At 49.6% G+C, this 14,417-nt stretch overlaps 1 protein-coding gene across 2 annotated transcripts in view; it reads left to right on the top strand.

Annotated features, from left to right (window-relative positions):
- The window catches only part of LOC147433612 (protein ENHANCED DOWNY MILDEW 2-like), a 209,324-nt gene that overhangs the window by 160,382 nt on the left and 34,525 nt on the right, over positions 1 to 14,417 (top strand). For both annotated transcript variants that reach the window (XM_086490289.1, XM_086490291.1), the window contains 3 exons: positions 8,224 to 8,334; positions 8,482 to 8,553; positions 8,649 to 8,767. In XM_086490289.1, the coding sequence (XP_086346415.1) occupies positions 8,224 to 8,334; positions 8,482 to 8,553; positions 8,649 to 8,767 (302 nt within the window). The remainder of the gene's footprint in view (positions 1 to 8,223; positions 8,335 to 8,481; positions 8,554 to 8,648; positions 8,768 to 14,417) is intronic.

Below are 14,417 nucleotides of genomic sequence, written 5' to 3' on the forward strand. Positions count from 1 at the left end.
GGGAGGGACGCAGAGAGAGAGAGAGAGAGAGAGAGAGAGAGAGAGAGAGAGAGAGAGAGAGAGAGAGAGAGAGAGAGAGAGCCTTGTAGACTCTAGAGTCTAGAGTCTAGACTAAAGAGGCTAGAGCTTGACAGTCAAGATTGGAGACTCGAGAGGGTAGAGCTTGAGCTTTGGCCCTTGAAAGCTTGTGTGCATTGTGAAGGTAAGGGGTGGAGGGAAGGGCATTTAATAAGGGGGAGCCTCACAAGATAAAGCACATAAATCTGAAAATCTGCCCATTCCTAGCCGTTCCGAGCCATTCCGAGCTGGCCGTTCCAGTACCAAATGCCTGTCCGGAACGTTTGGCCGTTCCGGGCCATGAAACCCCTTTGGAACGCCGTTCCGGCGTTCCAAGCCCACAAGGTGTGGTTCCCCGGTAACTATGGATACACAATGCTGGTATGGGGAGATGACGTCATGGTTTCAGGTACATGGCTTGAGCATGACAGATTGCCCCCCTTCCACCAGTACTCATTGGCTCTGACTCTTACACAGTCCGAGATCACCAGGCTCATCCGCCAGGACCTGACTCAGCTAAATACCAGGAGAACTTGGATACTGCTGGCACAGGAGCTTGGCACGAAGACGGCTTTCTATAGAGAGCATCTTCTCTAGCTTACTGAGGATGGTTTTGTGACGAGACCTAGATACATGGACATTGGACACCCACTTATCTCATGGGATATGATGTGCTATTGGCTAGATACGCACATCTTCAAACCAGCTTCGGATCGAGACTTGTAGATATAGTGGAGTACCAATAGAGGCCAGGACATGTCCCCTATGTCACATGGAGCTTGAGACATAGTTGCACTACACATGTCACTGCCCAGTTTACTATGAGACACGAGGGCGCTTTCACTGCCTGTTCAGAGAGGGCTTTGGACCACTCTCTAGAGTCATGTGGTATGAGGACCAATGATGTCTGGGATTGTTCGAGCTGCACACACACACACACACACACACACACACACACACACACACACACAGAGAGAGAGAGAGAGAGAGAGAGAGAGAGAGAGAGAGAGAGAGAGAGAGAGAGACTGATGAGAGGAGAGGCCAGCCAGTCTCCGAGACGGATCACAGGGAGGAATGAAATGAAATGTTATATTAAACGTCTTCAAAAGGCCAAAATGACCTATGAGACCAAACTGATACAGTCCTTGTGGATCTAATCCAATGTCTGGGCACAAAAATAAAATGAAGTAAAGCGAAAGATTAAAACTAAAAGACTTAAATGGTCAGCGTGAAAATCATCATCATCTTCATCCATGCCCGAGGATGCTTGACATCCGGCGTTGTCCGAGAAAGTACTGCATCGGTCGCTGAAGAGCTTCGTCAATGTTCACCTCTGTAAAGAATCGTATTGGGCGTCTCCCATGTCGTGCTAGAATAGTCCTGATTCTCGGGCCGTGGGCGTCTAGCTTTACTGAGCTCAGTGGCTCTGTCCACTAATATACCTCTGGTAGAAGTGGGCAGTGAAGTCTGTTGCAAAGCATGTTCATCTGGCTGTTGAGTCCTTGCTCTAAAGAAGTCAGTGATCTTCCTCTGTGAATGTCTCCCACTACTCGGTCTCCTCAAGAGACTTTCCTTGTGTTTGCAGCTCTAGCAAAAACAACCCGAGGCATCTCTGATCCTGATATCTCATGGCTGTAGCCAACGTTCCAAAGCCCTTTGTAAATAGACAGTGGAAGCGGCCTCATATCTCGTAGTATACCGGACAATGACAAATGTGATGTAACTCAGTCTCTTGCTCTATATGACATAATTGGCATATCCTGGCTTCTGCTGGTACTCTCCTAAATGTGTCAGTCTCGATCTCTAGATGATGCGATGATGTGCGCATCTAACCAATAGCACATCGTATCCCGATAAATGAGTGTCCATATAGGCCTGTCTGATCACATTTCCATCCTCTGTTAGTTGGAGGAGATGCTCTCTATAGAAAGCCATCTTTGTGCCCAACTCTTGTACCAGCTGTATCCATGTGCTTCTGGTTTCTAGTTGAATCAAATCCTGACATATAAGTCTAGTGGTCTCCATCCGTGTGAGAGAAAGGGAGGGTGCAACCAAGGAGTATTGGAGTGGAGGCAGTCTATACATGCTGAAGTCGTGTGACTGAAACCATGATGTCATCTGCCTATACCGACATGCTATGTCCCAATGTAGCGCCAGCTGTCGGGATGACTCAAGTGCTAGCCAAGCATATCTGTCTGTGGGAAGGTCCCATATATTATGCATGAAGGAGTCTAATTTAGTAAGGGCCTCAAGTAAGAGAGGAGGGGCAGCTAGCTCAGCCCGAATAATCTCATGTGGCACTGAGGCCTTTGCCTGAATGATCCGAGACATCATAGAGACTAGAGGCCGGCCTCTCCGTACATCTCCATCCATCAGTGCTACCAGAACTGCCATGGTGGTCCACTGAGGGCCCTCAAATCTGAACCCCATAGAGCATAGTTGGAGCCACTAGAGTGTCAAAAAGCCACAGTTATGTTCGAGGTTGCTGAAACTGAACCTGCGAACACATCTTCTCCAAACCTCCCAATGCTGCATAAGCTCTCGTCAATCTAGTCTCTGCTGCTCTCTTCAATGAAAATGCCTGTCCACTGAAGACTATCCCAAGATAGGTGTATGCATCTATATACTTCACCGTCTCCTGGCCATATATAAAAGTAGTGCTGACCTCCCGACCCACTGTGGTGTGGTGTTGAACACCATAACCTTGGCTTTCCCCAAGTTAACAGACAATCATCTATCGTGGGCAAATGTGTACAAGGCATCTAAATGACGCTTCCCACATGATCTCCCCTCCTCAATAATGGCTTTGAGTGTCAGGATATGGTCAAGAGTAGAGAAAACTCTCCTGAAACCCGGCCTGTTCTGCTACCCGTACACCCTCTCTCTCTGCCCACCATCTACTCAACTGCTCCTCAACGATATATGCGTACAACTGTGCCAATGTGTCCAATCATGATAGTGCGGTAGTTCCCAGTGAAGATCCATCTGGTCGAAGGTCACCAGGGGCCTCTTGCTTGAGGCACCCTAGCACGAAGCTGCTGTAGCAAGAACTCCTTCCAGGGCTCCTCACTTGGAAGAAGTCCTCTGACGATGAACTTCCCAAGAAGGGCTATGCTGTGCTGTGCTGGGTCTATGATCCCAAGCCCTCCCTGTGAACTGCCAAGCCACTTTGGCCCGGCCTATCTGAGTGTCACACCCTGACCAAAGGAAGTTCTTGATCAGCCTCTCTACCTTGCTGACACAAGAACTCGAGAAGATCCAGCAAGAAGTGATGTACCACATAGTAGCCAACAACACCTGGTTGGCCACTACAACTCTGCCAGCCAAAGAAAGTCGTGCGGAGCTCCAATGTAGCAACTCCCTCCTGATAGACAAGAGGAGGGGAGCAATCTGCTGCTCGGGAGACAAGTCCAAACCAACCTGACAGCCCAAGTACCGAACTGCAGTCCCTAGGGGAATCCACCTGAAACCCTCACCTGGCATCCAATCGGGCACATGAGCACTACCAACCGAGAAAGCCACTATCTTTCTCGAGTTGATCAGTGTGCCAGATGCACAACAGAAGGTCTCTAGAGCCTGCTCACACCTGTGAAGGTTGGCCTCCTGGCCATTTAAGTACAAGGCTGAGTCGTCAGCAAACTCAGTGTCTAGTAGCTCATCTCCCCGAATAGGGAGTGCTAAGCCCCGTAAACCAACCTGCTGCGACACCAAAAACTTGCTCATCGCCTCAGCATAGAACAAAAAGAGGAAGGGGGCAAGAGGGCAGCCCTGTCTGACCGTGTGAGCATGAAACGATTACCTCTACCTTCTGACAAAAGTACCTGACTGTGTGCCCGTCTGTACAAAGTTGACACCCCTCTGATCCAAGCATCTAAGAAGCCCATCCTGTGTAGAGTGCCCTCCAGAAAGTCCTAGTCAACTCTGTCGTAAGCCTTCTCAAAGTCGAGAAGAAGAATCACCAGATCCTCACCATGGAGCCGCGCTAGGGTAGAAGCCTCCCAAAAAGTAAAGATGTTGTCAAGGATACTGCGCTCCTTGACAAAACCTGTATGAGTCCCATGTATGAGGCTCTCTAGAAGTGGCTGGATCCTCAAACTCAGAACCTTGGCAAGAATTTTGTAGGCTGAGTTGAGGATGGTAATGGGACGCCACTGTCGAATCTCATCCAAGGAGCCACCCTCCTTGGGAATGAGGTAGATCATACCCTCACTCATGCTGTCAGGCATCTCTCCTGAGTGCAAGATGAACTGAAAAGCACTACAGAGATCTGGGCCAAGCAAGTCCCAGTACTCCAAGAAAAAAGTGGGAGTCAAGCCATTTTCACCTGGACAGCTACCATGGGGGAGTGCACTAAGAGCCGTGTGCAACTCCTCAAGTTGAAGTGGCAACTCAAGCCTCTGACGCATCTCCTCAGTCACAAGGCGAGGCATCTGTGCCCACACCTGCTCCCTGCATGCATCCTGACGCTCTGACTGAGGCTCTGCAGACAGTAACTCACGCTAAAAGTCAGTAGCAACTGCACGGATGTCCTGTGGCTCAGAAGAAACTAACCCGTCGGGCTTCCTCAATTGACTGACCTTGGCATGCGTATGCCGAAGTCCCACTGCCTCAAAGAAAGCACCAGTCACCAGGTCACCCAGTTGCGTCCACTGAGATGCCTGTTGATGGAAAGCAAGCTGGTGGCGAGCCTGTTGTAACTGCTCCTCCAACCAAGGACTGTCTGGATGCTACTCCTGCATCCTCTGCAAGGAAGCAACGCCCCATCTGAGACGCCGCTCCTCCTCTCTCGCTACAGCCAGGCAAGCCAAAGATTCCGGGAGAAAGAAACGACTAAGCTGAGTTAGTCCCGAGGCCACTTTGTCAGCAGGAGAATCCTGCATGTCCAAGCTCTCTGTCCAAAGACCTTCTACTCGCTCTCTGAGTGCAAAGTCCAGCAAGACCCTCTAAGGAATGCGAAGCATCGTGCTCCCTCTCCTCTGCCTATCTTCCACTGTGAGGATCACTCGTGCATGGTCCGAGAAGGAAGTCCCTGCCAGAATGCCAACTGTCGCACCCAAATCACGGAAATGGTCACTAGTGTAGAAGCAATCTATCCGCGATAGATTCACTCCTCCCACTCTGCGGTCCGAACGAGAGAAGGCCAGGTTGTCTGGGGGCCTCACAAAGCTAGAGTGCTGCCACACATCCGAAACCCTCAGTCATACAAAACCTCTCCCAAGCTGCCAGCTCAACTCCATGCACAGTAGCATGGCTACCACCAATCGTGTCAGAAGGGTCCTCCACCATGTTGAAGTCACTCCCTATGCACCACTACTCTGCGTGCGGCAGAGACTTAACAATCTGTGACCAAAACTCTACTCGTGCACTCGCCACATTGGGCACATATATGTTCAGGAAGCCCACAAGGCAACCCTAAACTTGCATAGTGATCCACTGATCCCTGCCTGGCACAATAATTTCTCTGCCCACAATGGCCTGCTCTGCAAAGAATCCGCAATAGTCATACATACCCCACCCTGGATGCCTCCAGGTCCAACAGCAGCTGACCAAAAAGTATCATATTGTCCACGCAAGAGCTGACCACATCGTCTAATGCGGTTCTCACACAGATGATGCTCCTGTAGCATAAGGAGATCAATCTCTCCTCCCACAAGGAAACACTGAAGCTCTTGACGTAGTCGGCCCCTCTGACGCTGAAACTGGGGCCCACCTAATCCTTGCACGTTCCATGAGACGATCCTCATGGGGAGCAAGAGAGAACATATGCTGTCGCAGCAGCTAAACATGCTATCTTCGAGGCTGGCTTGGATGGGGAGTAATCCGCATCCGAGCATCGTCTAGATAGGCGTGAATGCAAAGAGTGCTTGGCCGAAGCCCAAGTAGACCGAGCCATGCATAAAGCAACCTCCTCTGTCCAGGAGTCCTCATGAATGTGTACATAGCATGGCGGGCACTGCGTATCAGCAAAGAAGTGAAGCACAATGTGTACATCCTACTGCATCTAGAGGGGTCACAACAAACTTGGCCAATGGCCACAAAGTCTGAAGCATGTGTGTAACTCCTAGGTCTCCCATGTGGTGAGAGAACTCTAGGGTCTGTGTCTGGAGCCACTCCTACACTGAGTCGAGAGTCCACTCAGTCTGGTCCCTACCACAAATGGGAAAAGAGAAGCCAACCGCTGAGTCCAAGGCCTCTATCCCCCTAGCTGCAAGGAACAGAACATGAACCCTGAAGCAGGCTACCTCAAGGTCTGATGAGTAGTCGCTGAGAAAGCGTGTAAAGTCGTAGGCAAAGATGTCCCATCGGCGCCAAATGTTGAAGCTCGTCAGACCATGAGGGACTGCTGCAAAAGGAGCGTCTGTACCTGTAGAGTGGGTCGCAAGAAAGGCTGTCCCTCTCTCGCCAAGCGTCTCGTGGCAAAGGCGCTGCCAAGAGATCTCCTAGCAGCCAGGGATGGCCCTGTCCCCTGGGTCGACTGTGGAACTGGAGCGAGGGGGGGGGGGATTGATGAGGAGGGTGGGAACGCGGGAGGGCTGTCGAGGGTGAAGTTGAGGTGGGGGCTAGAGCAAGGACTCGTCTTGCTCAAGAGGACCGAATCGGTTCCCCGTGGGAACCCACTACTGCTGGGCAGGCGCCTGACGATCGCTCTGAGTGCTAGGCTGTCGTTGTGGCCCCTGCCGTCGTCGACCATGAACCTGCTGCCATCCCTTCTCCGCTGGAGCCCCAGGCTCAGAGGGTGGCTCTGTCTGTGTGCTCTGTCTCTGCCTGTGGCTGCTGGCCAGCCCTTGCAGGCTGGGGCTAGGCCTATGGTGTAGGTCAGGGCCTCCTCTGTGGACAGGCCTTCGCAAGATGGCCCATCTATCGACAAAAAGAAGCATTGATTCGGGAAACCCGAATACTCCACTCTCTATCTAAACCAACCCCCACTCACTCGAGGAAGTAGGATGACCTTCGGGAGAGTGAGTGTCCCTAACCAGAACGCGAACTGAGGGAATGCCGGCCGCCTTGGAAGCTACTAAGGCTCCCGTGCGAGGTGTCTCTAGGACAGTCCCAATCGCTGAGCCTATCCTTGACAAAAGTGGTAGGTACTCCCTCCGCAAACCAGGAAAGCAGACGGAGATGGGAATGTCTGCCTCCTCTACCAAAACATCTGAAGCAGGTTCAAAACCATGTCTCCACTGTCGAAAGTGGGCTTGAACTGCTTGGATGGTCAAGGGGCTCATGGCGATGACCTTGGACGCCATCTCAGAGGTCTCAAACTCGATCTGATAGTAGCCTCGTCCAAGGATCTGAACGTCCAAGATCTTGCCCACCTCTACGAGAAGATGGGCCTGGAGAAGATCACGCAGCTCTCCTCTGCTGGGTTTGGTGCCGAGAATCTTGCAGATGACGGAGGTCGCCTGGAGGTGCTCCACCTCTGCTGCGAGGCTCGCTTGCTCTGTCGATGAAAGAGCAAGTCAGATGGTGGGCTCTCCTGGGTTGGGTGAGGGGGCTTCTGAGAAGTCCCGTGGGGCGGAGCATGAGCCTCCATTTGTGTCTGCTACTGTGTAGGAAAAGGGAGGGCGTGAAGACTAACACCTGAGAACTCGGCGAGTAGAGTCCAAACGAGAACTCCACTGGAGGGTTGAACAAGTGAGGCCTTCGGGGTGGGGGGCGGGGGGGCGGGCTCAAGGTGCGCATAGATGGGGGCGTGTGTAGATGGAGAGCAATGTGGGGGCAGCGGGCAGCGAACGAGAGGGGGGCGATTCTGGCAATCAGCGGGGGGTGTGGGGGAGCAGGCTGGACAGCGCGCTGGCTGGGCGCAGGCTAAGCAGCGCGGGACTGGGACAGCGCGCAGGTAGGGGCAGGCGGGGAGCAGCGCGCAGCAGAGACTGGTGCGCAGCACGAGGGCGGAGGGGCGGAGAGGAGAATGATGGCGAGGGGGGGGAGGCAGGAGAAGGCGAGGGGGGGGAGCGTGCGGGAGCAGCAGCGAGCCCAGGCAGACCTCTATTTGGTCAACTCAGTTTCTCCCATGTTTACACCTATCCACTAAAATTTTCTATGAATTCCATGCAATTCCATCAAAAATATATTGTGTAGCTTTGGTATAAAGAAAGGTTATCAGATTGGTAAAGCTTTGGAAATAGCAGGCTAGCTTCATCCAAATATTCATATAATTTTTTGCAGATTGTAGATTTCTGCTGTGGATCAAATGACTTTTCTTTGATGATGAAATCTAAGTTAGATCAGATGGGGAAGGACTGTGAGTACAAGAACTTTGACATTATCCAGGCAAAGGTGAGGTTTGATCTCTAGATGGGTGGTTGTAGTCAAACATGAAATGTAATGGTGAGGCACAATTCAAGAGAATGTTCATGAGGAAAGTTATATGCTTCCTCAAACTTCCGTAAGATAAACAAAAATGACTGGTTACCTTTCATGCAGCATGACTTCAACTTTGTGAAGAAAGACTGGTTCAAAGTAGAGCAACATGAGCTAGCCAATGGTGGTAGGCTGGTAAGTTTTCCTTGCCATGATTGTAATTTTTTTGTGTATAATTGTTTTAAGAGATTTCAGACTCAAGCTTCCGTTTGATGAAATTGTTGTTCCAGATTATGGGTTTGAATCCACCTTTTGGAGTAAAGGCTAGATTGGCCAATTTATTTATCGATCATGCTCTCAAGTTTAGACCAAAGATCATGATCTTGATTGTTCCCAAAGAGACCCAGAGGTAGTTGTTATTTGTCAAGTATTTATTTTATCGGGAAGGCTATAAATTAGAAGATATTATGCTCCTTTGTCAAAATCTCATTGGTTTCGTGCTTCTGACATGTTTTCAGGACACTTAGACCTATCTTTTCTCGGAAAAATTTGTTCTTTATTTGTCCACTTCTTATTCAAACTTCTTGGTGTTCTGTGTGTGTATCAATTGTCAGAAATATGTGGGAAAACTGTATATCTCTACAAGAAGCAAACATGCGCGCGCATGCGTGCACGTTCTTGCGTGCATGTAATATCCATGTTTGTAAATATGTGAGGATAGTGCATGCACTCAAATTGCCTAGCCCAGCTAGATAAAGAGGAATTGCGAGTGCATGCATGTGTGTGCGTGCATACGTGTGAGAGTGTGTGTGTGTGTGTGTGGAGAGACAATGAGGTGTCTCGGGTTTGGTCCTAAATTGGCCAATGTGGTTTATTTCTTGTATGCTTGCAGCACGTCTTCGGGGATCCTGAAAGGGAAATTGACCGAATTGTGGCCGCTTGGTTGTTCGGTTAGGCAAGGTTGCCCCCTTAACGCTTTGTTGTATGCTATTGCCACTCATCCTATGTTGATGTACCTTGATCACTTGACCTCTGCGTAGCATCTTCATGGGTTGCAGTTGCCATCGGGTCATTCATTTATTGGACAGGCTTATGCGGATGACTCGTTGTTTATGCCCCGCAGTCAACAGAGCGATGTTCAAGTGATTATGGAAGCTTTGGAATTGTTTGTGATTGCGGCTGGTTTTAAAGTCAACTTCCGTAAATCCAATCTTTTACCACTCAGTTCTTGTGATTGGCATGCTCTGCTGTGGCTAGGAGAGATTGTTCCTCCAAATGTGATCACCAGGCATTTGGGTTATCCAATTGGATGGAACGTCACTCACACGCAAAAAGTAGACTCGGGTATGCAACGCTTGAATGTTAAACTACATTACTGGAAGCTTTCTACTTGGCCACTGCATGTTCGCTTGAGAATCGTTCAGATCCTCATGGCATATGTTCAGTTCTTTTTGCCACCATTGCACTGGCCTCGTTACTGTCTTGACTCTCTCATGTCGGCCATATTGTCTCATTTGTGGCGAACTCATGCACACAAAAAAGGCCTGTGTCTGATGTCAATGACAAAACTTTGTACACCAAAGCGCTTTGGTGGTCTTAATATTTTGGACCTGCGTAGGCATGTCCTAGCTAGGAAGGCTATGCTATTGCCTACCCTTACACAACAATTTCAGCCTTGGACTCTTATGCTTGCGCACTTGAGCCAGCATGTGGTCACGTCCTCGTTTGGTCATTGGCAACCATCTATTTGGGAGGTGGTGTTTGGTAAGATGGATGGTCATATTCCTGGATTCCCGCTTGCTTCCACCTTGCTCTCTGCCTGGAAACAGGTTACGAATCATCTATCGTGGAATGCTCGAACGCAAGGAAACTCCCTTCGCTTGGAGAGTCTTCATTGGAGCCGGGCCTTTTCTCTTACCTTGGTTGACCGCTCGCCTCGCCAAGCGTATTTCCTCTCCTGCCGTGGCATTCGAGTGGTTGAGGATGTGGTGGATGCAGATGGTTTCACTTTGGAATTTCCATTTGCCGCTCGCCGTTTTGGATTGGGCATGCATTATCGCCAGTTGTGGAGAGAATTGCAGCGAATGTTGGTTTTTTGCCCGTTTCACCCTTGGCTAATCTGGGGACTATCTAACACGGGCATTGAGGGGGTGGGATCTACGGTGGGATGAAGGAGAGCCGTAGATCGTGGCAAAGTAATCTCGGGTACCCGAGATTACAAAAAATAATCTCGGGTACCTGAGATTACCTCGCACCCGAGATTACTTCCCGATCGACCCTCGAACCCCTGACCTCACCTTTGCGACTCCCATGCCCTAACCACGAGCACCCGCGTGTTTATTGTGATGGTATGGGCCCGAGATTACTCTTATACCAAAGGTGACCAAAAGTAATCTCGGGTACCCGAGATTACTTTTTATACCCGAGATTACTTTTTGCGGTGTCGACAAGATCTACGACGCTCGATGCTCTCACCATAGATCCCATGCCCCCATGCCCGTGTCATATAGTCCTGAGGCTTGGCTAATGGTGATCGCATGTCTGATTGGAATCTCGAAATGCCATTTCAAGATATTTCTGTTGGTCGGGCATATGCTCTTCTTTTGCCTCAACCATGGCTTGCTGATCATTGCAACGCTCTTTGGCACATGCATAAATCAGATATTTGGTGGAGAAGGCTTCTATCTGCATTATGGAAAAGCGGTTTGCCGCTAAAGGAGCGTTTGTTTCTTTGGCGTTGTTTACTTGGTGTGCTCCCTGTGGGTACCTTTCTTAGGATGCACCATATCCACCCTTCATCCTGTGTCCGTTGCTCATCTGCCGAGGAGGATAATTGTCACCTCTTGTGGGATTGTTGTATTACTCGAGACTTTCTTCGTCGGGTATCTACGTGTATGCGGCTCCGTTTTCCCTCGACGGTCTTCCATAAACGGTTTTGGGCTTTTGGTATCTTCTCACCGGCGTTACAGCACTTTGCTGTCTTCTTCATGTGGGTCCGGTTTTGGGCTTACTGGAGCCTGTGGCGACAGCGTAATGGCCATATGTTTCATCGAATTCATGCAGATCCCAATCCTTTCTTCAAACTTTCCCTTCGGTCAGTCTTTACGGTTCGCCTTGGAAGTTGGTGATATCAGTGCAGAGATACATCGGCTTTCTTATGAATGCTTTTAGCTGTTTTGTACAGTCGAACACTTTTGTGTTCCTTCGCTTGTACTTCATCTTTTTGGTGGGTTTTCCTCTCTTTGAGGTTTCCCACAGATAGATAAATCAAATTGATTTACAAAAAAAAAAGTGTGTGTGGAGAGTCTCTGCGCACATTGTGCCCCTGTGCGCTTGTGAGCTCATGCGTGACCTGTGTCACTGCGCGACCTGTGTCCTTGCGTGGTCTGTGTTACTACTAGCCATGCGCTTGTGAGCTCCTCAACGACCTACGCCCCTGAGTGTTAGTCGGCGCCTGTGCAGTTGTCTGTCACGAGGACATGGCAACTGCTTACCTTAGTTTTCTTTCCAATGATTTTATTTAACTTTTGGGACCCTCTTTTTTTGAAGTCACAAATGGCCGGACATTGTGAGGTCAGTGTGAAACAACCGATGGCCGAGAGTTTCGCCCGCAGGCGAGAAGGGCAGGTCGCCACGAGATGGTCGGGCCAGTCGACATTGGAATCCAAGCAGTAAAAGGGTGTCTAGGCTCAGTTCAAAGTCATTTAGGCATCCTCGCCACACTTATACGTCATTGGATACTAGGAATTAACACAAATGAGGCTAAGTGGACACATGACGGCTCCAGAGCAAAAATGCCAAGCCAGCATGAAGAGGGGGTGCCCAAATTGAGAGAGGAGGCTGATTTTGGTGCATTAAGTGACTACAGAGTGTGAGTGAGTAGTGGTTGTAGGTTTCACAACTCTAATGGAAAGCTTGCCTTCTCCCCGTCTTCTGTAGCGCGATGATTCCGCTCTAGTGCATCTCTCTCCCCCTTTGAATACAGAAACGTGATGCCCCGCTCGAGGGCTTTTCATCTATATGTATAGTTATGTGGGCTTATCCGCGTATGCCGAGGCAAGAGCCTTTTGTCCAGGTACTGGATTAGCTAATTGCTAATCCCCCGTAGGTACAGGTGAATTCGGAGAGATTTCATGTGAGAAATCTCGTTTGATTCAGAGGGCAAGTAGCCCAACAGGTGCGGGAGTACGAGGGCTCTATACGGATGTGTTTGGCGTGCGAAATGGAGCCCAAAACAGGAAATTACAGCATGCTGTGTATTTTTGCAGGTTTATGGTTTCGGCCCTAAACGGTCCCCTAATACCCCCACGAGGTCCGGAGACGCGAGGGGACCGCTGTACATGTGATGTGGCACATTTTCAGGGCAGAAAACAGAAAATTTAGCGTGCTGCAGATTCTCGCCAGGTTTTGTAAAGTGACCGTATGCGCCGGGAAAGTCACTTATTGCGTGGGGATACTATTTGTGAAGCGTCCTAGTGCAGTTATGTTGCCGAAATCGGGCCTGATTAGGTCATTTCAGCCCGGTTTGTGCTGGATAGCTCGTAGGAAGTCGCAGGCTTTATCCCTTTTTGAAAAGAATAAAGAAATACCGAAAGGGGCGCCAATCTTTGAAGCCTACAAGGTGTCGGCGTCTGCTCGGAGCGCTCTAGCTTCCGAGCCGTGTGTGTTTGAAGTGTCAATTCCCGTTACATGCAAAGTTTCTCTGTGTTTTAAAGTCTAAAGTAAAGTTTCGGGTGAAAGCCAAAGTCTACTGCCCTACGGGCCGGTTTCATGGTTTTGTTGCCGGGACAAAATCACTTTTCCCTCAAGAAGTGAGACTCGGTTGGTTTTTGGTGAAGACACAGAGTAGAGGAACGTGGGATTGCACTATGGCCGATAAAGGGAAAGGCATTATGGAAGAGGTTTCCTCTTCGCAAGACAGGCAGGCAATTCCTGCAGTGTTTGAGGTTGGCGAGAGTTCTAGGCCACCCCTGTGTATACCCCTTGCTGATGTGAACGCTCCTCCAGTGCAGGGCTTTATAACTGGGCAACTTGAAGATGATGCATTCATGACTCAGTTGGTTACCGTTGTGAATGTTTTCACTCAACTGGTGCAGAACCCAAGGTTTATGGAGTTTTTGCAAGCGCCACCAATGCCACAGCAGACAATGCAACTCACATAGTCAGTAGAGCCCGTTGAGGCTCAAGCCCAGGTACTTCATGCGTCCCAGCAGGATTGGGAGCACTCGCACGTTGCGAAATTAGGGGTTCCAAGACAGGTTCCTTTCGTCCATGAACAGGTGGTTAGGACGCCAATTCCACAGGTCTTGCCAGTTCAGCCCACCACCTTTTAGAGTTCACATGTTGCATTGAATGGACACGGAACCAGTTTCCAGGAAATGCATCAGGTTTTTCCACCACCCACGGTACATCCTGGGTAATTCAGGGGTGGATCTATGTTCCAAAGTATGGCTAGTTATGCGTATGGAAATCAGTAGTATATGCTAGGAACAGTATTTGGGGGTATGCAAGGCATAATGCCAAACCCATGTATGATAATATCGGCATGCAGCAAGGCTTTTAGAGCAATCAAGTCCAGTTTGGGGTTCCACATGGCAATTTTGGCATGGCTGGTTTTTCTGGACAGCATCGCAAAATGTCAATGGCCAAGGAATGCCGATGATCCCTACTACAGTGCCCATGTTGTAGACAATTCCCTATGACAATTTGGGGGCATTGGAATTGCCAAAAGCCTACAAAGAAGGTGGTGCAACTGTAAAGTTTGGCACTTTCAACGGCTTTGAGGATAAGGCAAAGGCTCTTACTTTCCTCGAGCAGTTTGATACAGCTTATGCAGGGGGAAATTTTAGAGAGGCGCCTCTAAGGTCAGGAAAGCTACCACTTTCTTGAAAGGCAATGCACTTACATTGTGGACGACACTATTGATGCAAGGATAGGCTCCCGCCACATGGGTATACTTGAAACAAATGTTTGCATTTGTGTGGCTGTCAAATGAATTTGAAGCTGATGTCATGACGGATTGGCACCAACTCTTTGCGGCTACTTGCAAGAGCCTACAG

The sequence above is a fragment of the Adiantum capillus-veneris genome, chromosome 19 (genome assembly GCF_014529385.1).
Source record: "Adiantum capillus-veneris isolate H3 chromosome 19, ASM1452938v2, whole genome shotgun sequence".
NCBI classification, from domain to species: domain Eukaryota; kingdom Viridiplantae; phylum Streptophyta; class Polypodiopsida; order Polypodiales; family Pteridaceae; genus Adiantum; species Adiantum capillus-veneris.